Source organism: Nicotiana sylvestris, chromosome 12, assembly GCF_000393655.2.
Source record: "Nicotiana sylvestris chromosome 12, ASM39365v2, whole genome shotgun sequence".
Taxonomy (NCBI): Eukaryota; Viridiplantae; Streptophyta; class Magnoliopsida; order Solanales; family Solanaceae; genus Nicotiana; species Nicotiana sylvestris.
This window is the reverse complement of record NC_091068.1, coordinates 82,585,801-82,608,983: the sequence shown is the minus strand read 5'-3', so window position 1 is coordinate 82,608,983 and position 23,183 is coordinate 82,585,801. Positions and strand designations below refer to the sequence as shown.

Sequence of the window (23,183 nt, the reverse complement as noted above, 5' to 3'; positions counted from 1 at the left end):
TTCCACTTCTGTTGTACTTTCAGCTTCTTTCTAATGCTATATTTGTGCAAAATCTTGTTACTTATTTTATTTTATTTTCCACTCGGTGTTTATTACTTGACTAAATTCGAATTGGAAGTTCCATATTGGAGAAGCGATTTACCCTAATTGGGACTTCCCGGAGCAAATCCAAATTTAATCGTGCCTTAAACTGAACCAGAGGTAGTACTCGGCCATAGGCTCAACGGCCAGACATTAGCACTTAAATTTGCGATGCGAGCATCCCACCCACAGGGGACCCCTTTTTACTGATGGCCACACAAGCCTCACCACAGCATCTCATTTCAAGCTTACAGACAAAGGGAGAAGAGCCATAAATTAACTCTCTTGCTTAACAAATTGCAGTTGAAACAGCATTTATTGTTTGTAGGAACTCTAGTAATTGGGCTCAATCTTTAGCCAAGTGGTGGTGCCTAAAATTTATGCATATGCAGTTATTTTGGATGTGGAAGAAAGAACTCAAAATTTTCAGAAAGAGCAACATCGATAGAAGAGTATGCAACTGAGTTGCTATAGCTTATTACAAGTCCAGACAAACATGTTCATGGGTATTATCAGAAAGAGGGAGAAGATTGATAAAGCCTCCTGGGGTGTGCGCGTGCGTGTGCTCAGAGAGAGGAATGCAGCAGCAGCTTATGCTGTGCAGCAAGTCAAGATTACATGCAAGACAGTTAACCACCCTTTCCACAGTAAGAAACAAAAACGAATCAGAGTGTAAACAAAGGTCAAAACATAGTTGACCTTAGAGAGCTTCGACTTGTTTACATTTTGAGTATTGAAACTACCCGATTTTCAATTACATTGCCTACTTTTATGGCCTTACTTTGACAGATAATGTGGTAAACAAACAGAAGGCAGTTTTCTCAGCTTGTTTTTGTACAGAAAATTTGTGTACATCAAAATTTTAGAGAAAGTAGGTCGCCAATGACCTGGGGTTGTGGGCATGTAACTTGATAGTCTTGCCATTCATCTGGACTGTATGTCAAATGTAAATTGGTAAAACAACGCAAAAAGGGGGGCATCAGAAACTTCTCCTACCCAGGCTTCCCAAGAAAAGAAGAAGAGCCAACTTGTTTCACTTGAGAGAATTTGTCTTCATAGCAACCTCTTGGAGGATATTGAAATCTGATGGTCCATGAGTATCTATAAATCCTCGAACTGACAGTTCGGGCACAGATTGTTTTCCTTCCAACATCTCATGATCTATAAAGATGACAACAACTGTTATATCATCATGAAAGGCCCTCCTCGCACCCTTGTCATACTTCTTAAGGTCATCATACTTCAACTTCCTTCTCCTTGCTGCCTCATCCAGGGCTGATATAACAAGTCTTCTTGCGATGCCCTGATATATTGGATGAAATACATATAAGTTTAACCAAACAAACATAACAATAAATCTACGGCAGAATAAGAGAAAATTATTAAACGGGAAAAAAAAAGGAGATACCTACCTCTCTTGGGTTATTATGCACAATCTCGACAGCCTTTTGATTGCTTATGAGTTCCCACAGCCCGTCAGAAGCAAATATAAGAAATCTATCACCGGGTTGTAAGTTTCTTGAACATACAGATGGATCAGCTCTTAGCACTGGCCGAATAAGTGGTTCTTTAAGATGGAATCGTGGGTAAGCTGGACCAACAGCAAACTCTGGCTTCTTCAGATATGCATCTCCAATTGATCTAGATACCTAATAGATGCAGGCACAAACATAAAGAAAATGAATATAACTAATCAAATGCAACAGAGTGCCACAGATTTGGAGAATTCACAAGAAATCAAACAGGAAAAGATATGGTGAGAAAAAATGAGACCAAGCCAAAAATTCAATGAATTGCACTCGAACTTCCCTGAAAATAAAATAATCCAGTTCCTAATATGTGAATACAGCCTATACTTGCTTTAGACAAGTAAAATAAAATACATATAATCTCACATAATGAAATGGAGTAGTGATTGCTTTGTACAACCACACTATATCATGTAGTAAATCAATGCAATATAAAAGACCTAGGTAAGACAATCAGAACAATAAAGATTTTTGATACAGCAGCTATCATGAAAGTCGAGACAAATATATGCAGTAAAAGGCAGAAGCAGATATGGACTATGGTGTAAAAGGCCGAGGCAGATATAGTGTAAAAGGCCGGGGCAGATATATTTCTAGTTCAGTATATTTGGGTGTACTTAACAGTGATCTTCAATATAATGGGAGATCACTTCTCCATATCATTCCAATTTTATGGAATGTCCTCAAAGGGACAACAGGATATCACTTCCCAAGGTGACAAAATGGAACAAGTCCATTGTTCAATTTCAAAGGTTCTGTTTCAGAGGTATCCAAGCATATCATGAGGTAAAAATGTCTTGTTCTTAGAAAAACCCACCAGAATAGGATAAGATATTTGTATTAGAAGCTAGAAAATTACTATGTAATTTGAGTTTTAGCTCACTAATTTTCTGATAATATTAAGGAGTTGGATGGAAAACTAGATTGATTTTGATCAGAAAGAATGCGCATCTGTCATGAGATATTCAGAATGGATATAAAATTCAAAATGGCACATAACACAAAAGCTTGTGTTCTATATTACTTATAAAAGCAAACCTGTATGATGCCTTTAACACGCCAAGCTCCATTGACATTAACCACAATGCGTGAATCGTCTGGGTGCAACGACATCAGTTCCTTCCTAACCTCCTCGATACTGGCATTATGATCCTTGGTCAATTGCTCAGCAAAAATTTTATTTGATCTCCCTATATGACCTAATACTGCTCTAGAATCGCCAAGGTTAGCAACATACAACGTCCTTTTCCAGATAACACCAACCAGACAGCAGCAACCCTTAGTTGCAATTAATGGTGTAATACCAAATGCCCTTCTCACAAGAGAAAGAAAGCCAACTTCAGTTGCAGCGAACGCATTTTTAAGCACTTCTTCATCTATTGTTCCATTTTCTCGGGCAAGCCCTGTAAGAAAAGATGTGCGCATTTAGCTTCCATGATCTCCTTAAAACTCTCAAATAATATATGAAAACAACACGAGAAAGTAGGAAAAGCGAGGTTTTATTCAACAGAACAAAAGATGGAAATGTAAGTAAGTGGATGATAATATTTGTCACCATACGACTCGTTAGTGAAGTAGAAGAATGAGAGTTTGACAACAGTGAGAATACCCCAAATATCAGTTTGCAGACTAAGATGAACTGGTTATTCATGATAACAGCGATGATTAAAAGGTCTTGTGTATTCTATTAAAAGTGTTAACGTTTTCCCTCTAAACATTCATATTCCTTTTAAGACGAGACTAAACACTTGTTTGCTTGAAAACATCAAGAGTACATTGAAGGAGCAACAAAAGCCTATGTAGTGAGTGAGCGGCAAAACCTCCACTTAATGACAATTGAAAACTTCTACTTTACATTTTACTTAACTACCAACTTATAAAAAAAACCACTTAAATACTGCTACAACATGCACTAGAGCAGACATAAACAGAATAAAGAAAATACTGCAACTCTTCACTTCTCACATACTCAAGAAATCACCATAAATATCATTTCTTCCAAAACTTGAAACAATTAATTGTTCTTATAGGCAGTAACATTTAAAAAGAAAAATAAAAGAATCTCATTGTCAAAGACCACAACACCAACGCCTCAATCTCAAACAAGTTGTGGTCGACCATATGAATCCTCACGGACCATGTTCACCATTCATATTCATCACAAGCTAACATTGAGAAGTACTAGATGTTGCTAACGAATTGAGATATTAGGCCAAGTTTCTATTACTATTTGAACCAACCTTAGTCCTATTATTCCACTTTGACCCCGGTTGGTCTTTATAAAACTGTAGTTTGAGCATTGTAAGGTTATGTCTTGAACAAAAACCCTGTTTCCACTACCTTTTTCTCTGTTTTCCTGCAACTCTCCTTTATGTTTGTTTCTTGTTTGTTAATTTCGCACTATGTTTGCGATTCCCATGGCGCAAATTTCTTGCATAACAATCTCTAGTAGGGCTAAAAGACTCCTTGAAAGCATAGGACCTAAATTAAGCATATTAACATGACTAATAAATAAAGACTGCAGCAAAGAAAAAGAAAAAAGACAAATCTCACTAATTAAATGCAGGAAAAGGTGATCACGGACAAATCTTGAAGCCTCAGGGCCACCATGACCATCATAAATCGCAACAAAAGTAGCTTCACGACCAGTATCAACTTGGCTATGATCTTCAAGTACTGAATTAGCTTGGACTACAGCAAAAGAAAACTCCCCACATGAATGTTTCTCAAGGTCTCTACACCATAAAAGCACATCATCTTCACCTCCCACAGAAACATCATCTTCATCCTTGCTCATAGGGACATATCGACTCAATGGTCGCCAACATGCTGATACCGTCCTTATCAGCCAGGAAAACATCCTTCATTTCCTTTTTTACATTCTCAAACAAAGAACGGGTAAAATCAAGATTCAACAAAACAAAACCCCAATATTTCAGCAGTAAATGGAAACCCCCAAATTCAGAAAAAACTGAATATTGAATTCAATAGAAAAACCTCTGTTGTTATATCAATGCCATAAACGGTTCAACGAAAGCACAGTAGAAGTGATCAATGCAGATTAAAATAGAGGAGTTTTATTTTTTCCTCGGAGTAGTGGGTATTTATAGAGAGAGAAAGAATATATAGAGAGAGAGAGAGAGCTATGTGAAATTGCAACAGAAAGAAGGGAAGAGAAGGTTTTTGGGGGTTTTGCGGGGGGGCCGGGAGAGAGGAGGGGTGGGGTTGGCGACTTGGCGATTGTGTAGAGAGAAAGGTTCCACTTCCCCGGACATGAGGGGGTAATGATTGTTTGTAGGCCCCTCTCTCCCTACCTTTATACTCCCATAAAAAAATAATTAACTATTATGAAACAATAAAAGAAAAGAAAATTGCATAGCAAAATAAGAGAAGAATTCTAATGGATTTGGGATAAATTACAATGTAATAGGACCCCTTTATTTATAGGGAAAGAGTGACTTAGCATTCCTATAATATAGACCTTCGCCTTAAATAAAACTCTATTTATAACACTCCCCCTTAAATGTCTATTCAACAGATAATGTGCATTGTTAAAACCTTAACTAAAATAAAACCTAGTGGGAAAAAATTCTAGAGAAGGAAAAAGAGTACACATATCTAACAATACGCCTTTTGGTTGTCTCGTTAAAAACCTTACAAAGAAAACCCAGTGAGACAAAACCTTGTAAGAAAAAAAAGTACAACGCGTAATAACTCCCCCTGATGAGAGCATCAATTCACATCTTTGAGCATTCCCCAATTTTGTGCACTAGCTTCTTGAAGGTTGACGTCGGCAGAGATTTGGTAATAAATCACCCATATTAACTCCAATGAATATGTTGCACCTTGAAAATTCTCGCTATCACATTATCATGCTTATAATTATAGCAAGATACAAATGTGCATAAATTGTACTTAGGATGTAGTACTTCATGACCAAGAATTTTATATGCTTTAAGCGATTTAATCCTTCAAGGATTGTCATATAAGTTAAGTCATATAATAGACTTTAATTAAATGCATATCAAGTTTTCATGTCATGCTAGACAAATAAGATATCAAAAACTGATTGCACATATCATTGACTTTATACTTTCAAGTGTTTGAACTATATGTTCAAAACTACATGTCTTTCGTATGAAACCAATTCTATTTGAATTGTGTCTCTTCCATTTGGCCAATATTTTTGTGTATGCATTCAACAGACTTGAGGTCCTCATCTATACTTAGTGCTATTATAGATGTCCTCGACGAACATTTTATATCAGTTTCAATATTTTTTTCATAAAGACATAACATAGAAATCTCTTCATTCATATTTTCAGGTACCTAAACCTCTCTTGAGATTTTATGAAGTATTATGGCATGTGATCTTCTAGATCACTTGCCTCCTTTATTATGATCATTTTGATCATTTGCATATCTTCTTTATTAATAAGTTTATTTGAAACCGATTTGTCTATATGCTTGAAGCGTACCATAGACTTTGTCCTTCTAGGACTTAATAGGAGCATTTGCAATGAGAATATAGTCACTTTCTTTGAGTCAGCAAATGTGTCTGGCATGCTTTGCAATATATTGCAAATGAATTATCCTTTTATGAACTTCAAGCTCATGTTATTTTATTCGAGGATCTTGATGTACACATGATAATTCATTCCACATAATTTTTTCTCAAATGTTTATCATGTCTTCCCCTCATGTTAGAAAAAGTAACTTGTTTCCTTAACTTTGAGAACTCATCTTTATGCATTATGGTGTTAATCAAAATATACATCGCACATCAATAATAATAAGATGAAATTATTTGGTTCCTGACCCTGAACCACTTGTGAGGGGAGAAAATAATATACTTTCGTATATAACGTATATCAAACTGATACACACACACACAATATATATATATATATATATATATATATATATATATATATATATATATATAACTTTGTTCTCATAAGAAATAGTTTAGCTTTTAGTGGAGGCACTCAATAAATCATTTTACTATACCAGATGTGGTGTAAACCAACTTATCAAGATAAACTATCTTGAATAGAAAATTTGGAAATTATACTCTAAATTAAATTATTGAGCAAGTTACCTCGCAAATACCAGGTTGCGGGTTAATAATAATTGCACATATAACTATCTCATAGATGCATCTTATGTGATATACATAGCAGGTGAATGGGCTCATATTCACCTTTGATATTTCCGGCATTCATAGGATTCAATCCCAACTTTAGTTGGTCTAGTAATTAATGAGAACAAGCAATACAATAGTTACCCATATGAATTCTCTATTATTTTTGCACATCATACTTAAGTTGATATGGCTAAACCAATTATGCCAACTGAATAAATTTATCAATATTGATAAACTTTAGATTTACACCATGACATGTGTAATTATCAATAAACTCCAAGTTTATTATGGTATGGGTATTTATATTAATAAACTTCTACTTTATTGTGGTATTCTTTTATTTATGTAGTACTGGAGAATAAAGCGGGTAGCTTTTCACATATATATTACCCCGCTACAAGTTGTAGTAATAGAAGATATTAAATCTTTCCTTTATTTATGGTCTCAGTATGACCAACCGCTTTCGCGAATACTTTAGAAACTCAATAAGTTTCTTTGAGACTTACTACGACACAATAAATTGACATGATAATCAATTATATTCCTCCAAAATAGTAATAGCTGGCTCTTCCAGAGTTCTCAGTTAATTTGGTACTACCACATATTCATCAACATCCATATTATGAGTATCTCTTTTAAAGAGAAAGTTATACCATTATGGTCATGGTTAGAATTCTATACAAGATATGTTCCTTGCATTACTGTTGCCCTTTAATAATCACATCGCCATAATATTTTGGCGTACAATAAGTACTTGACCAATGACCATTTATGCCATAATAATGACATTATTTTCTTATTTCCTCTCAAACCTCATTCTAGAGGTGAGTGTGGTATATACCACTAGCACACTCATATTCTTCCAAAAAATAAATATGTATTCATAAATCACATGTTGTCACATTCACATCATGAATGGACCATAATCATTGATATGTGCTTTACAAAATCTCATGTCAGATCGATGACAAATATTGCTTTTACAAAATGAAGGATTATTTTAAGAATCCTTATTATTCTCATTACCATAATGATGACGATTATAATTTCGCATATTGCCACATCCACATCCATTGATACCTTCACGATAATAATTTTGTCTTCTTTCAAACTTATCACATATTGCTATCACATTCTCTTAAGGGAATGAGAATGAAGCAAATTCAATTTTACTTCTTGTGCTCACGATCATACATGACTTTGATCATGGCAAGACATAGAAATTTTACCACTTCGAGTGGTTATAATTTCTTACTAACTCCATTAGAGTTATAATCAAAATTTATTTTCTTTGCTTGTATTTAAAATCAAATTATAGAATAAAAGAGAAAAATACAGTAAAATACATACCTTAAATCCAGAATTTAATTATGAAGGAAGTTCATGGAACAATTGACAATCACTATGCTCAATCCCAAAGTTTCTACTCAATTGGTTAGAGTTGATAACATGTTATGAAACAATAAAAGAAGAAGAAGATTGCAGAGCAAAATAAGGAAAGAATTCTTATGGATTTGGGATGAATTACAATGGAGTAGGACCCCTCTATTTATAGGGAAAGAATGACTTAACCACCAAGTAAAAATCCCTAAAATCTCTCTAAAATATAGACATTCGCCTTAAATAAAACTGCATTTATAACATTAACAATGAATTCTTTTTAAAAGAACAATACTAAACGAGGAATTTAACACCTCAAAAGTTTTTTTAATAATCATTTGGTAGTCAAGTTCATTGGTTCAATTAATCAAAATTTGTATCATATATAACTCATTAAAAAAATGCTATCCTGGGAGATATTTCTTTATTTGCAAGCGCAAATTGAAATTTTTTGATTATAGATGAAAAGATTTCATCCATCATACCACACACCGTGGTGCTAGCACCTCAAAAGTTATATCCTGCCAAGTAATGTATTGTGCAGTTTACCATAAAAGATTGTGATGTGATGGATATGATCCATCTACTCTAACGAGAGGAGTAAAGGAAAAAAATATTCCACTTAATGGACTTAAGCAACACAAATTTAAATTAATCGAATCCTCGTAAATATCATTAGTTTGGTCGATGACAATACAATAACAACAACAACAATAATATACTCAGTATTATTTCACATCGTGGGATCTGAGAAGAATAGTGTATACGCATACCTTACCCCTACCTTGTGAGGACCCTCAGTTTGGTTTATAACAATCTTTTTATTATTTAGGGGATCTTTTTCCAAGATAAATATTGTTAACGTAGGAAGTAGGGATTCAGTTGGGCAACCATGTTAAAATAGGTCACTTAAGACTTAATTCGAACTCAAAGCATAACATAGGAAGTAGGAATCTTATTAGACAACAATTTTAAAGAGGTCACTGAATTTTGAACTCGAAGTACTACAAATTAAATTGTGACATCATAGTCATCATTTAATATTTTCTGCGAAGTCTCCTTATTAAATGTACCTTGATGAGGATTAGTTGATTGGTAGATCTGCAACAGCAGAGTGAAATTGGGTGATAGATGAGCAAACTAATCTTTTGTCTAAAAGAATAAATAAAAAATTGTGAATATTATAAAAACAATATTTAAAAGGTAATTTAAATTGTAAAAAAAAGGTTGTTAGGTATTATAAAAAGCAAGTTTAAAATGTGGAAGAAATAAAAAAATAGCCAGATTTACAAGTGGTCATTCAAAAATAACCACAGTTTTAAAAGTAATCGAAATTTAGCCACTTTCCATGTAAAGATAAATCTTAACGAAAACACTGTTCAAAATCCGAAAAAATACTCCAGCATAATATACTGGAATTCCAGTATATATATTGGAACTCCAGTATATTATATTAGGGTTCCAGCATAAGTATACTAGAACTCCAGTATAATAATATATTGGAGTTCTAGTATAACATACCGATCCAGCATAATATACTGCTCCAATCTCCAGTATATTATACTGGAACTTTTCGTGTGTTGGAGTTCCAACATAATATGTTGGAAGTTCATACACATGTGCATCGATCTCCAGTATATTATGCTGGAACTTTTCGTGTTGCAGCAAAATAATGGCTATTTTTTAATGACTTTGCAAATGATGACTATTTTTGAATGACTAGTCCGAAAACTGATTAGCCCGTGCTATTGCACTTAAAACGTAAGGTGTTTATAGCTTCAGAACGAATATGAAATTGGATTTTTAATTACAGCCAATTAAGAAAGTCGGGGATTAGATCGTTTAAATACAATATTTTATAATTAATAAAGCAGAATTAAATAAATTAATTAAACTTATAGTGAAGTTTCGTACTAAAATAGACGCATATCACAATCACAAGATGCGGCGCTGGTGCCATTCAATGAACAATTGAATTTGCATGTTAAGGCTTTTATTTAATTTTTATTTTTTCAATTTGCATGTTAAGTCAACTCAATTGTTTAGCGAGTACTGACTTATTCAGAAATCAGCTTTAAGACCATATGCAACACGTAAAATCAAGTATTCATAAAGAAGTCAACAAGTTGCATGTAGTCAACGTAGAGCTCTTTTTTGTTTTTGTTTCTATTTTCAATTACAGGAAAATGAGCAATAAAATAGATAATGCTATACATAAATTAATTTTCCATTTATAGTTGAGGTATCCATCCAAAAAGAATAAAGTCCGAGAGGGAAAGTTCAAAAAGAAAGAGAAAAAGATGTTTGTGTTATGAAACAAAGACTATAAAGTAAAGACAAGTATAGAGAGAAACTGATATATTATCCGAATTCAAACTGATGTACATAATGAACTGAAATCTCTTCTATTTATAGAAGAAAGGAAGTTGCTCTGTAAGCTGCTATTATAAGCTGCTGTGTAATCTGCTACTACAAGCTGCAGTGTAAGCTACTATAAGCTGTTGTGTAAGCTGTTACTACAAGCTGCTGTGTAAGCTGCTACAAGCTGCTGTGTAAGCTGCTGCTGTACCAGATATGGATAATCTTCTACTGAGAGCAATATTTATCCATAACGGAGTACTGAATGGATAAGCTTATTATACCCGGTATGGATAATCTTCTACCGGGGTAATGTTTATCCATAACTGGGTACTGAAAAGATAAGCTTATTATACCCGATATGGATAAACTTCTACTGGGGATAATGTTTATCCATAACGGGGTACCGAAGTGATAAGCTTCTTCAGAAAACTTATTTCCAATATAGTATTAAATAGATAAACATATTTACGGTGGAGTCTCATATGGATAAGCTTCTTCAGGAAGCTTATTTACAACGGAGTACTAAATGACATCCATAATATAATATATTTATAACACTCCCCTTGGATGTTCATTAAAAGATAATGTGCCTCATTAAAACCTTACTAGGAAAAACCACGTGGGAAAAAATCCCAGTGAAGGAAAAAGAGTACACATATTTAGTAAGACGCATTGCTAGGTGCCTCATTAAAAACCTTATAAGGAAAACCCCATGGGAAAAACCTTAGTAAGGGAAAAAGAGTGCATCGCGTATTTTACTCCCCCTGATGAAAACCTTGTTTCAAATATTTGAGTCTCCGCATTCCAATCTTGTATACCATCTTCTCAAAAGTTGAAGTTGGCAAAGATTTAGTGAATAAATCTGCTGGATTATTACTTGAACGGATTTGTTGCACATCAATGTCACCACTTTTCTGAAGATCGTGTGTGTAGAACAATTTTGGTGAAATGTGCTTCGTTCTATCTCCTTTTATAAATCCTCCTTTTAATAGTGCTATGCATGAAACATTGTCTCCATATAATATTGTGGGTCTTTTATCACATTCCAACCCACATGTTTCTCGAATGAATCACTGATATGCATTCCCTGCTTGCCAGTTTGAAATCGAACTTTATGGGTATCGGATAAATAACTTGCATTACCAATATGATCTGCACCACTTTTGTTAGCATTTGGAAGATAAATAAGTGCATCATCTACACCGAGATAGAGTATTTCAGGACCAAGGAGTTCCTCGTCCTCTTCTGGAGGTCGGAACAAATCCTTATTTACTTCAAGTGATCGAACAACCATTGGTGTACTCAATGGGTGCGCTTTGTCCATGTAAAAGCGTTTTAAGACCCTTTCTGTATAGGCAGATTGATGGATAAAGATCTCATCTGCTAAATATTCAATTTGCAGACCAAGACAAAGTTTTGTCTTTCCAAGATCTTTCATCTCAAATTCTTTCTTAAGATATTCAATTGCCTTTTGAAGCTCTTCTGGAGTTCCAACAAGATTTATGTCATCAACATAAACAGCAAGTATAACAAATTCTGATGCCATTTTCTTTATAAAAATACATGGACAAATAACATCATTTATGTAACCTTCTTTCAGCAAATATTCACTAAGGCGATTATACCACATGCGCCCAGATTGCTTTAAACCGTACAAAGATCTTTATAATTTGATCGAGTACATTTCTCAAGACTTTGAATTATATGCTTCGGGCATTTTCAATCCTTCAAGGATCTTCATATAGATTTAGCCAAATAAGTCATATAGGTTAAGACTTGTATCTAAATGGTACGACATCTTCAAGTGTCTGGACTGCTAGTCCGATCCTCACAATCGTTTACAATATTGTGCACTATATTGTATTAAATGTATCGTCGACGATCATTTTGTGTCAGTTCCGAAGCGACATAACTTGTGGAGATCTCATCACTTTCTTTATTTTCAGGTACCTGAACTTTTTCGGGAGTTTCATGAAATGTTATGTCGTGGGCTCTTCTAGAGCATATTTCCTCCTCATTATGATCATTTTGATCATTAGCTCCTACTATTTTTCAAGGATTGTTACCTTTGGAACCGATTGGTCTACCACGCTTCATGCGTACAGTAAACTCTATCCTTCAGGGACTTTAATTTTAATAGGAGCATTTGCAGCTGAAATATGATATTTAATTTTAGATCAGCAAATGCTTCTGGCATTCGACTTGAATTATCTTCTAAGTGAGGATCATGATAATTCGATTCATATAGCATATTTTTCAACTGTTTATTCCATCCCCCAAATGTTAGAAAAACTAACATATATCCCCAATCATCTTTGGGAAACATATCTTTGTGTATTATGGTAGAGAAATTAATCATATACCACGCAACAAAAGATAGTAAAAATATTTGGTTTCTGATCCTAAACCAATTGTGAAGGGAGGACTTATCATATATTGTTGATCTGATGCATACAAGTGCTGCTATATGCAATTTAGAAAATCTTAGACCAACACATGAAGCTTTGTTCTCATAAGCAATGGTTTAGACATTAATAGGAGGTATTCAATGCTAAACCAGCTTGGATATAAACCAGCATTATCAAGATGAACTGTCTTGATTTCATAATCTGAAAATTATGCTCTTAATCGAGAAAAGCAATTCCAAATGCCAAACTGCAGGTTGACAATAATTACACATGTAACCATCTCATATATGCACCTATAAGTGGTTCACATGATAGGTGAACGGGCCCATATTCACCTTTTATATATTTCAGAATCAGGGGTCTTAGTCCCAACTTTAGCTGGTATAATCAATTCATTATGAGAACAAGCAACACATGAGAATTCCTGAAGAATCTTCTAGTTCTTTAGTATATGCTTATCTGAATTCTCAAATAGCTCATTTAAAAATGGCAAATGAAAACTTCAAGTTTATCATGTCATGTGCTATCTCTTAGTAAACTTCTGGTTTACTATGGCATAAACTTTTGCTTTAGTAAACTTCTGGTTTACTGTGATACATGATATAGTACAAATTAAAGAATAAGGCAGGTAACTTCTCACATACATATTATTTTACCCCCTATGATTGTGGAAACATGAAGATTATCAATCTTCCAATCATTTGTAGTCTCAATATGATAGTCATTTGTATTAGTAAACTTCAGGTTTACTACAACATATGTTTTGACCATAATCATATAATATGAATGACATATTTGTATATAAGCTCTTCGAGAGCCTTAATTTATTATCCACAATCTAATATTTATCTGGCACTACTGGTGTCATGTATTCTTTAGGCAAACATTTAGCTCTTCAAGAGTTATTGATACATTTTGTACTATCAAATATTGCTCAGACACTGCTGGTGTCATGAGAGAAAATCACAATCAAATAAACAATGTAAAACAATTGTTTAAGCACACGAAAACTCTTCTTCATAATATTTTTCCACTTCATGAGGCAATTTCAACTGTGTTACTTCTTCAGGAGCAAATTTAAAATACGAAATATTGAGTATATATTCTCTCAATTATATTAACTCTTCTGGAGGTGAATTGTAATGTATTCACATCAAGAGCGCGTTCATATTTACCCGACTTATTAGTATTGTCACATTCACTTCAGGGAATGGATTAATGTTATCAAAAGTTCTCATCCTTCAGGAAATCGAACATAATTATCTGAATGCGCATTAATCACATCAAATTGTGATGCCTCAACCTCTTTTAAAATATTTACTACTTCAGGAGCAAATCGAGGCGTGCATTTAATATAGAGAATATTTATGTAGCTTATCTTCAATTGTAACTATAGAAAGCCTAAATTATCACTTCTGGTGATCATAGACATATACCACTTCTGGTGGTTAACAAAATATAATTACAATGAGATATATGAAATATAACTACTTCTGGTGGTTGTATATTTCTTGCAAACTCTGCTAGAGTTTAAGTTGATCTAATAATATTATCCATATTCTTTAAAATGACATAAATAAGATATATTATAGTAAACATCATTATCAAATCATAATTTTTCTTTATGTACAACAATTACATAACCATACTATCTATTACAAATAACAAAAATTAAAATATTTACATTTCTACAGATTCACCACCGATTACATGACTTGTTTCTCCTTCTGGGAGTGCAAAGTAATCAGCTACATCCAAATGCATGAAGTCTAAATTATCTTCAGAAATAAAATTTGCTTCAGCATTTTTCTCTGTCTTCTTCAGGGAGGCTTGATAAAGCTCAACCAGGTGCTTTGGCGTACGACAAGTACGTGACCAGTGCCCTTTTCCTCCACATCTATAGCATGCATTTTCTACATTTGGCGCTTGCACCGCTTCATGCTTTTGTTCCTTCCTTTTCCACTGCTGGTGGTGAGGAGGCTTCTTTGGTGCATTATTATTACCATGATTGGGGTTTCTTCCCCGACCACGGCCATGACCACGACTGGGGCCACGACCTCTTCCACGTTTAGCTTGGTGGAAGTTCGTCTCATTCACTTCAGGGAATGGACAAGAACCAATAGGTCGGCTTTCATGATTTTTCATTAATAGCCCATTATGTTGCTCTGCTATAAGAAGATGTGAGATAAGTTCAGAATACTTTTTAAATCCCATCTCTCGATATTGCTGCTGCAGGAGCATATTCGAGGCATGAAAAGTGGTGAAAGTTTTCTCCAACATATCATGATCAGTAATATTATCACCACATAACTTCAATTGGGAAATAATTCTGAACATAGCAGAATTATACTCACTGATAGATTTAAAATCTTGTAGCCTTAGATGAGTCCAATCATATCGTGCCTGTGGAAGAACGACCATCTTCAGGTGGTCATATCTATATTTCAAATTATTCCACAGTATGACTGGATCTTTAATAGTGAGATATTCCATTTTCAGGCCCTCATCAAGGTGATGGCGTATGAATATCATTGCTTTGGCACGGTCTTGGTTTGATGCCTGATTTTTATCCTTGATGGTGTCTGCCAGACCCATCGCATCAAGATGAATTTCAGCATCAAGCACCCAAGACATGTAGCTTTTGCCTGATATATCCAGGGCTACAAATTCAAGTTTAGAAAGATTTGACATTATTTAGGAAAAGAAAGTTCTTACCTCAGATACTTTCAAAATATTTGCTCGAGATGGTAGAGCTTCGTGCTGATAACGTGTTATGAAACAAAGACTATAAAGTAAAGACAAGTATAGAGAGAAACTGATATATTATTCGAATTCAAACTGATGTACATAATGAACTGAAATCTCTTCTATTTATAGAAGAAAGGAAGCTGCTCTGTAAGCTGCTACTACAAGCTGCTGTGTAAGCTGCTACTACAAGCTGCAGTGTAAGCTACTATAAGCTGCTGTGTAAGCTACTACAAGCTGCTGTGTAAGCTGCTACAAGCTGCTGTGTAAGCTGCTGCTGTACCAGATATGGATAATCTTCTACTGAGAGCAATATTTATCCATAACGGAGTACTGAATGGATAAGCTTATTATACCCGGTATGGATAATCTTCTACCGGGGGTAATGTTTATCCATAACTGGGTACTGAAAAGATAAGCTTATTATACCCGATATGGATAAACTTCTACTGGGGGTAATGTTTATCCATAACCGGGTACCGAAGTGATAAGCTTCTTCAGGAAACTTATTTCCAATATAGTACTAAATAGATAAACATATTTACGGTGGAGTCCCATATGGATAAGCTTCTTCAGAAAGTTTATTTTTCAACGGAGTACTAAATGAACATCCATAATATAATATATTTATAACAGTTTGAACAGGGCCTAATAGTCCAATATTTGCAGATATCGGTTTGGACGTCAATATTTACAAATAAATTCAGTATTTGAAATAATGGTAAAATATCTTTTAGAAAAATTGTTTGAGGAATATTCCGAGTGATAATACTGTCGTTTTTACTAAAATCCTCCAGCTTTTGTTTAATTAGATTTATGTTTAAATATAACTACAACGTCTCTCAAACATTTTTTTACTGCAATTTCAAAATACTCGACAAAATATCTAAACGCCTGCTCAATCACTTTGAACATTGTGAGACAAATAGTTTTCAGGCCCAAAAGGAATAATTTCATAGCCAAAAAGTGTAAGCTCAAGGTCTCTGATTTTTTTTTTCTATCTCACCACTTTTATCAATTCACTAGTTATATGATACGCGCGTTGTGCGTGTATCCAATGCACATATCTCATCTCGATAAGTACATTTTTTAAAAAATAACATAAATACTATATTAATTAATTACATTTGAGTTATAAAATAAGCTCAAGAATAATAATTTTTTATTCTATTTAGCAACTTAATAAATGAAGAGACACTGATAATAGAAGTCCTCGATCATCCTAGTCAATATTTTCAACTTAAGATTTATTCATTACTCTATGTTACAAGTTGTCGTGCTTCTTTTTATTTTCATCAAGAGCGCATAAACTTTTGAAGATTTAAGAGTTTTTTTTAAAAATCTTTTTTAGAAGGATATATTCTTAAGTTCATTCTAGAAAACGCACACAGGATCATTTAACTGATAAAAGATTTTTATTTTTCTTCTTCCAAGCAAAATGTGAATTATATTTTTTTTAATTAATAAGAAATACTGTAAAAATTATAAAACAAAAAAAAATGAGAATTTGGCCAAACAGGCTTATGTTCGCTCAATGTTTACAATTAAAAATATCAAAATAAAGATGTATTTGTTGAATACGTGAATGCAAAATTTAATCATTAAGATAAATACATGAATGCAAAATTTAACTACTACTATAAACACGGCAATGCAAATTCAACTATTATAAAAAGTTTTTATTTTAAGAAGAACCCGAAAGTCCTTAATACAGTTGCTGCCCGAATACGGCAAAGTTTTGATGATGAAAACGTAGAATTGTAGCTTCTTTTATACAAGTTTTTGGGTATATAATTTGAAACAGGAAGGGATTTATACAAAGTAAAATTATGTATAGTTTAATGGTTTATTAGAAAATAAAGACTTTTAAACCAAAAAGAAAATCAAATTACTCCTTTTTACCTAATATTTTTTTGAAGAATTAATCTGTCAAAAGTTTATTTACTAAAAGAATTCCTATGATACTTCCTTGAAAGTAAATAAAATTTTCTTAAGTTAGTTGAAAGATAAAACTTTTGTAGTTTTAGTTGAATGACGAAAACTTTCCTAGTTTTAGTTGCTTGAAATGTTAGATCTAAAAAAATGGGGAATAATTAAATGATTGTTCCTAAATAGTAGAAAATTAATTAAATGACTATTTCTAAATATAGAAAAATAATTAAATGACTATTTGTCTAGTGTAACTCTATTGTAAAGGGATATAAAAGACGAACGATATTTCGCTAAGGGTCATCATGCTTTTAATATAACTAGTCTCTGGACCACAAACGATATTATAAAATTTTCTATCTAAAAGTAATAATTTCTTCACTCCATGTATATTTCTTTCAAAACATTAGGAGCTATAAAATTGAATTAACGCACACAAGTTTAGCATAATATTGCTTATTTCTAAGACAACTGATGAATGATGTGAGATGTATTTACCTTTTGTTTAGATTTATGTACATGTCTTCTGCAGTAAACTTTTTCACTGTAGTTGCATGAACTACAACTTTTAGCATAATAATTCGATATCTGAAATTGACTATCTAAACTATTATGTCTTAGCATGGAATATATAATTAAGATAGAAGAGCTAGCATCTTCCCTTCTCAGAAGTAAATGATATCTCCGAGGCAAATGTGAGACTTCTTATTTAGGCGATTGGACAAATAATTCTACTAATATTATCTTACTTTTTTTAGCATTAGTTTTAAATCATTCATGAAAATATTTTTGACTTTAGGAAAGTTAATAACGTAAATAAAACATTCTTTTTGTAAATTTCTCGAGTACATAACTCAAATGATCTTTTCAAAATATTAATTCTAGATATTATCCGTTAAATAATTGAATGAATGTTTTAACACATAAAAGGTTCAAGAAGTTAGTAGCATACTCATAATTGTCTTTGAGGTGATTATCATCTATCATGCATAAGATTTTCTCAAAATTTTCTACTTCAAAGGCGGTTGCATCAAGATAATTAGCGGGCACACGAGCTCAACACTAACAAATACACATGTATACTTTTATATTCTAACTTCTTCCAATTTTCTCCTTGCCCCTGCTAGGCATTTTCTTTTCGGACCTTCACCTTGTCATTTTTTTGTTTCTTTTATTCGTTAAAAAAAAAAAGAATTATTGACTTTATTTCTAGTTCATGAATGATACATATACACCTCTATAATTATATATAATCGGGTATCTGACCTTTCTCCTCTTTGCACAACCAATGTTATCATTTTAAACGTGTAATATTGGTGTATAGGAGAAGATAGAAGACAAGGACCAACATACCTGTAGTGGGATTAGACTTTGCACTTTAATTAATAGGTATACAGTGTAATAAAAAGTATTAGTAGGTTGCACCGACGCTAATAGGTATAGGTATAGAGTGCATATTAAAAAAAACTAACTTAAAAAGTGCTTTCGTTATACCTATTTCCTCAAAGATAAATCAAATGATGAAATTTTCCGATTATAGCATTCCCAAATTTATATGTTGAGTATCAATATAAACACAAATGTTGTTGCTTGCACCTTCTAAATTTCGCTGTGGTGAGTCTCGCAAACCTAAAGGCTAAACTTTTAGGGGAGAAAATCAAAAACAACAAGTAATAGCGTGCATCAAGAGATGAAATCTCTTTTCACATTGTTGATACCCAATTTTTTCCTATATATTTTTCAATATTCAAAATAACTTCAAAATGGCATATATATGCATATGTAAGCATATCCAAGTGTTTTATTATTTTTTCATAATGTTTAAAGGTTTTTAAACCAATTTATTTCCTTTTTTATCCATAAAAATCCAATAATTATTTTAAAAATTATTATTTTTGTAATTCATTTGTTGGGATTTTATATTTATACTAAAATATAGCTAAGGTAATTTTTGCATATTTTTACAAATTTATTTAGTATTGTTAATCTAAATTGCACGTAATTGCAATGTTAGCCTCTTTTAAGATTTAATTGCGTTTCATAAAATCAATTCCTATATTTTTAAATTGTTAATTATATGTTATAAATTATTTTAGTGCTTTAATTTATTTTCAAAAATTAATTTACTATTTTTTATAAAATAAATAGGGAAAATGGCTATTTAAAATCTAGCCAGATTGGCTTTCAATTTCAGCCTAAAATTGAGCCCAAATCAGACCCAATTTCCCAGCCCAATTGCAACTCAAACCCGACCCCTAACCTATTTAAACGACCCAACCCGGATTCCCCACCTAACCCCTATAATCTTACTCGTTGATCATTTAGATCAACAACCACCTTCCTCCATTCCGTTCTTTAGCCTTGAACGACCCCTAAACCTAAATCATTTATCTACACCCGCCGTCTTTGAATCCCCTTTCTCTCTCAACTCTCTCTGAAACCTCTCAAGAACCCTAGCCGCCTCCATCTAACCCCACCCTAATCTACCTCAACCCCTGCCTAATCCATGGCCTCCATGATCATTTGAGATATGTATCAGTCTCCTACGGCTCCTGGGTGCTTGTTTCTATAGTTTCATGGCCAGGCCTCGAGGAAATCTGGTCCAGTCTTTGCTCGACTTCTGTTCATGGCTTTTCTCCGGCCAGCCATGACCTTTCTCCGGCCATTCATGGTCTTTCAAGGCAGATCCTTGACTTTCCTGGTTAGATCGGAAACTTTCAAGGTCTTTCTCACATTTTCAGGGGTTTCTGAAACCCTAATCTTTAAGATCTTTTGATTTTTCTTTCAGATCTACTTTAGATCTGTACTTGCTATGAATGTTTTAAGTGTTTTCTCGGAAGTTCATCAACTTTTCTTTCAAAACGACCCTTCATTTTCTCCGATTAGGGTTTCTCTTAACTTCTCTTTTAAAGAATCTCTTCTCTGATTCTTGATGATGTTTTATGGTTTTACTATGTTCAAACTGCTTGTTATGCCTTCCTTCTACTTGAGTCAGCATGTTAAAACCCTAGTTCCTTTTTGTCTCATCCGAGTTCTGAAACTGCATGTTTGAATGTGTACTTGCTCGATTAAGTTCTTCGTTCTCGTTTGAATTATTTGATTCTGAGTTTTACCATCTTTTAAACTTGATTATTGTGGAAAACCCTAGGTCTTTTGGTCTGAGACTGCTTGTTTGAAAGTATACTTGACTCGATTAAAAGTTCCTTGTTTTAGACTCTCTTTTCTTTTATGTGACCTATCTGATTCTGAGTTTCACTATCTTTTCAACTCGATTATTGTTGAAACCCTAATTTCTTAAAAGGTTTTCCTCACTTGTTACTGTGAGACCTTTACTTGTTTTGACTCTCTTCTTCACTTTGGCTATACGTGTGAGCCATGACTATCTAACTTTGTTCACTATTGAATCTTATGCTTATTTCTGCTACTATTGTATGTTGTTTCTTTTGCCAATGTGCTTGGCCTCGCATGTCTAATGCTTCTGTTCACTCTATTTATATACTGAAGTGCAGAATTATGTTTCTTCCTTGATTGATCTTGGTCTTGTGACTAATTGCAAAAGCTTTTCTTTTACGAGCCCTAATTCCTACTCATCTGTTTAAAGTTAATTGATCCCTTTCCTTTACTATGATATTTTACCTTACTGAATCTCTTCCAAAATAAGCTTGTCTTTGTACTTAGACCTGATTGTTTACTTCATGCTTTTACTACCCTTTTTATAGCAATAATCAATTTGTTTCCAAGTTGATTTTCCTTTCTTAATTAGACCTGTTGCTACCCGTTAAACAGGGATTCCTTAATTAAAGGGAATCACTTGGGTTAATTGATTCTGACTTGTGATTGTTTCCATGTTTGTATTAAGATTTCACTTATTACCTTATTCTTCACCTGTTTTCAAAACTATAAATACCCACCCTCTTCTCTTTCAAAGACACGAACCATCTGAGTTTAGAATACATACTCTACTCAAAACTCTCTCTTTTCTCTACTATTACTTGTGCTATTGCTTTGTCGGCTGAAAGCCAAGGCTAGACTGTGGAAATTTGCTTACATTTTCCTTTCTGCACTTTGCTTCCTACTGGTATGTCCTAGTTAATCTTCAAGTATCAGCAACAACATGTTTCTTTAGCTGTTTCAGTTTCCTTAACTCTTGCCTGCTTCTGCTTATGTTTATGCAATCAGGTTACATTACTAAGCATGCTGCAATCTGCTCCCTCCCCTTTTAAATTAATATTTTCCCTTATGTATGTACTCTGTCAGTCACTTGTTATGTAATTTGTTGACTCGTGAATCCCAAACCCCCATATCCTCATATGTGTTTGTGTTCTTTGGCTGGTTTGTGGGCATGTCAGCATCATCTATTATTGTGCATATCCAAACCTGACCCTTCCTGGGGTCATATGTTTCATGCTTTGTATTCCTAAAATCCTGACCCCTTTGTGCAATTACTGATTCTGTGTAGTTCAAGTTTTATTACTACTATTTTCAAATCACCCTTATCCCTTACTATTCTCACCTAGTTTTAAATAAATCTCTATTTCTACATTTCCACTATACTGTTAGAACCTAGGTTCTGCCCCTCTTGTGTGAGCCTTGCCTTGGGACCCTTGAGCTCCCTATGAACTTGGACACATAAGGGCTGGCCCTTCCGCACTGCACTCATCCCTATTTGGTTATGCAAACCTTGGTGTAAGCACTGCCCGGGGTCCCTTGAGACCCTTAGGGAGCTTTGACAAACCCAAGACGGAGAAAGGCTTTGAAACAAGTGGCTTTTGAGGTGGTTTATTCCATAACTCAGAGAGGAAGTCAGAATCAGGCTTCCTATAGTTGTAACTTCTTATTTTGCACTTTTCTGTTGTAATTCAGTATTTGGTTTATAATAATTTAACAAATATTGGGGTTGGCTAGTGAAAGGGATGGGGTAACTATGCATGTTTAGTTATTAGAAGGGTAGATACCATGCCTATAGGATATGTTCTGTTTTAATTCAAGTTCTGCATGCTCCACTTTCACGTAGATAGAGAACATGCCTATAGAACTTATTTAATGAACTTCGCGCGTTATATTACCACGCTTAGACACCATACCTATAGGATCTAAATGGCTATAATCAGACGTCATGTTTATAAGATTAAAATCAGTATTTTTCATAGAAATCATGCCTATAGGAATTTCAAGTAAGCCCTGCCTGCTCCACTTCACGTTCAACTAGATATCATATTTATAGGAATTAAAAATTAGCAATAATAGAGATCATATCTATAGGATCTGAAACCAGTCTAGTTTAAAAATCAATTTGACTCGTACTGTTCTGAATCAGTTTAAACAACCTACTCTTTTATTAATATGGTTTAGATAGCATGCCTATAGGATCCAAATCGCTCGTTTAAAACTGTCACTGCTTTGCTCCATTCGGAATCAGTAATAGATATCATGCTTATAGGACATCACCAATACACACTTAGGCAAGCCTTAGGTAATAACAACAAAACTGAATCCGCCTTTGTTTAATTAGCAACTGCTACAACCAGCAGGCAGACCTGATTCGGACTTCTTATCTGAGTTATGTAATAAATTGGTCTGCTTCAACAATTAAAACTCCTCTGT

At 33.7% G+C, this 23,183-nt stretch overlaps 1 protein-coding gene across 1 annotated transcript; it reads right to left on the bottom strand.

Moving 5' to 3' along the window:
- Window positions 1-695: 695 nt before the first annotated feature.
- Window positions 696-4,765, bottom strand: LOC104228128 (probable protein phosphatase 2C 43). The gene is made up of 4 exons (XM_009780539.2): window positions 4,164-4,765; window positions 2,649-3,013; window positions 1,494-1,730; window positions 696-1,384 (listed from the first exon to the last, which is right to left on the bottom strand). Exons 1-4 carry the CDS (start codon window positions 4,468-4,470, stop codon window positions 1,115-1,117), a joined length of 1,179 nt encoding a protein of 392 aa, XP_009778841.1. The 5' UTR covers window positions 4,471-4,765; the 3' UTR covers window positions 696-1,114.
- Between the last annotated feature and the right edge of the window lie 18,418 nt (window positions 4,766-23,183).

Excerpts from the sequence above, each read along its gene's own strand:
- LOC104228128 (XM_009780539.2), bottom strand. The coding sequence starts at position 4,470 with ATGTTTTCCTGGCTGATAAGGACGGTATCAGCATGTTGGCGACCATTG. Across the intron at positions 3,014-4,163 it reads CCTTTTCCTGCATTTAATTA|GGCTTGCCCGAGAAAATGGA; the intron begins GTGAGATTTGTC and ends CTTTTCTTACAG. Across the intron at positions 1,731-2,648 it reads GTGTTAAAGGCATCATACAG|GTATCTAGATCAATTGGAGA; the intron begins GTTTGCTTTTAT and ends TGCATCTATTAG.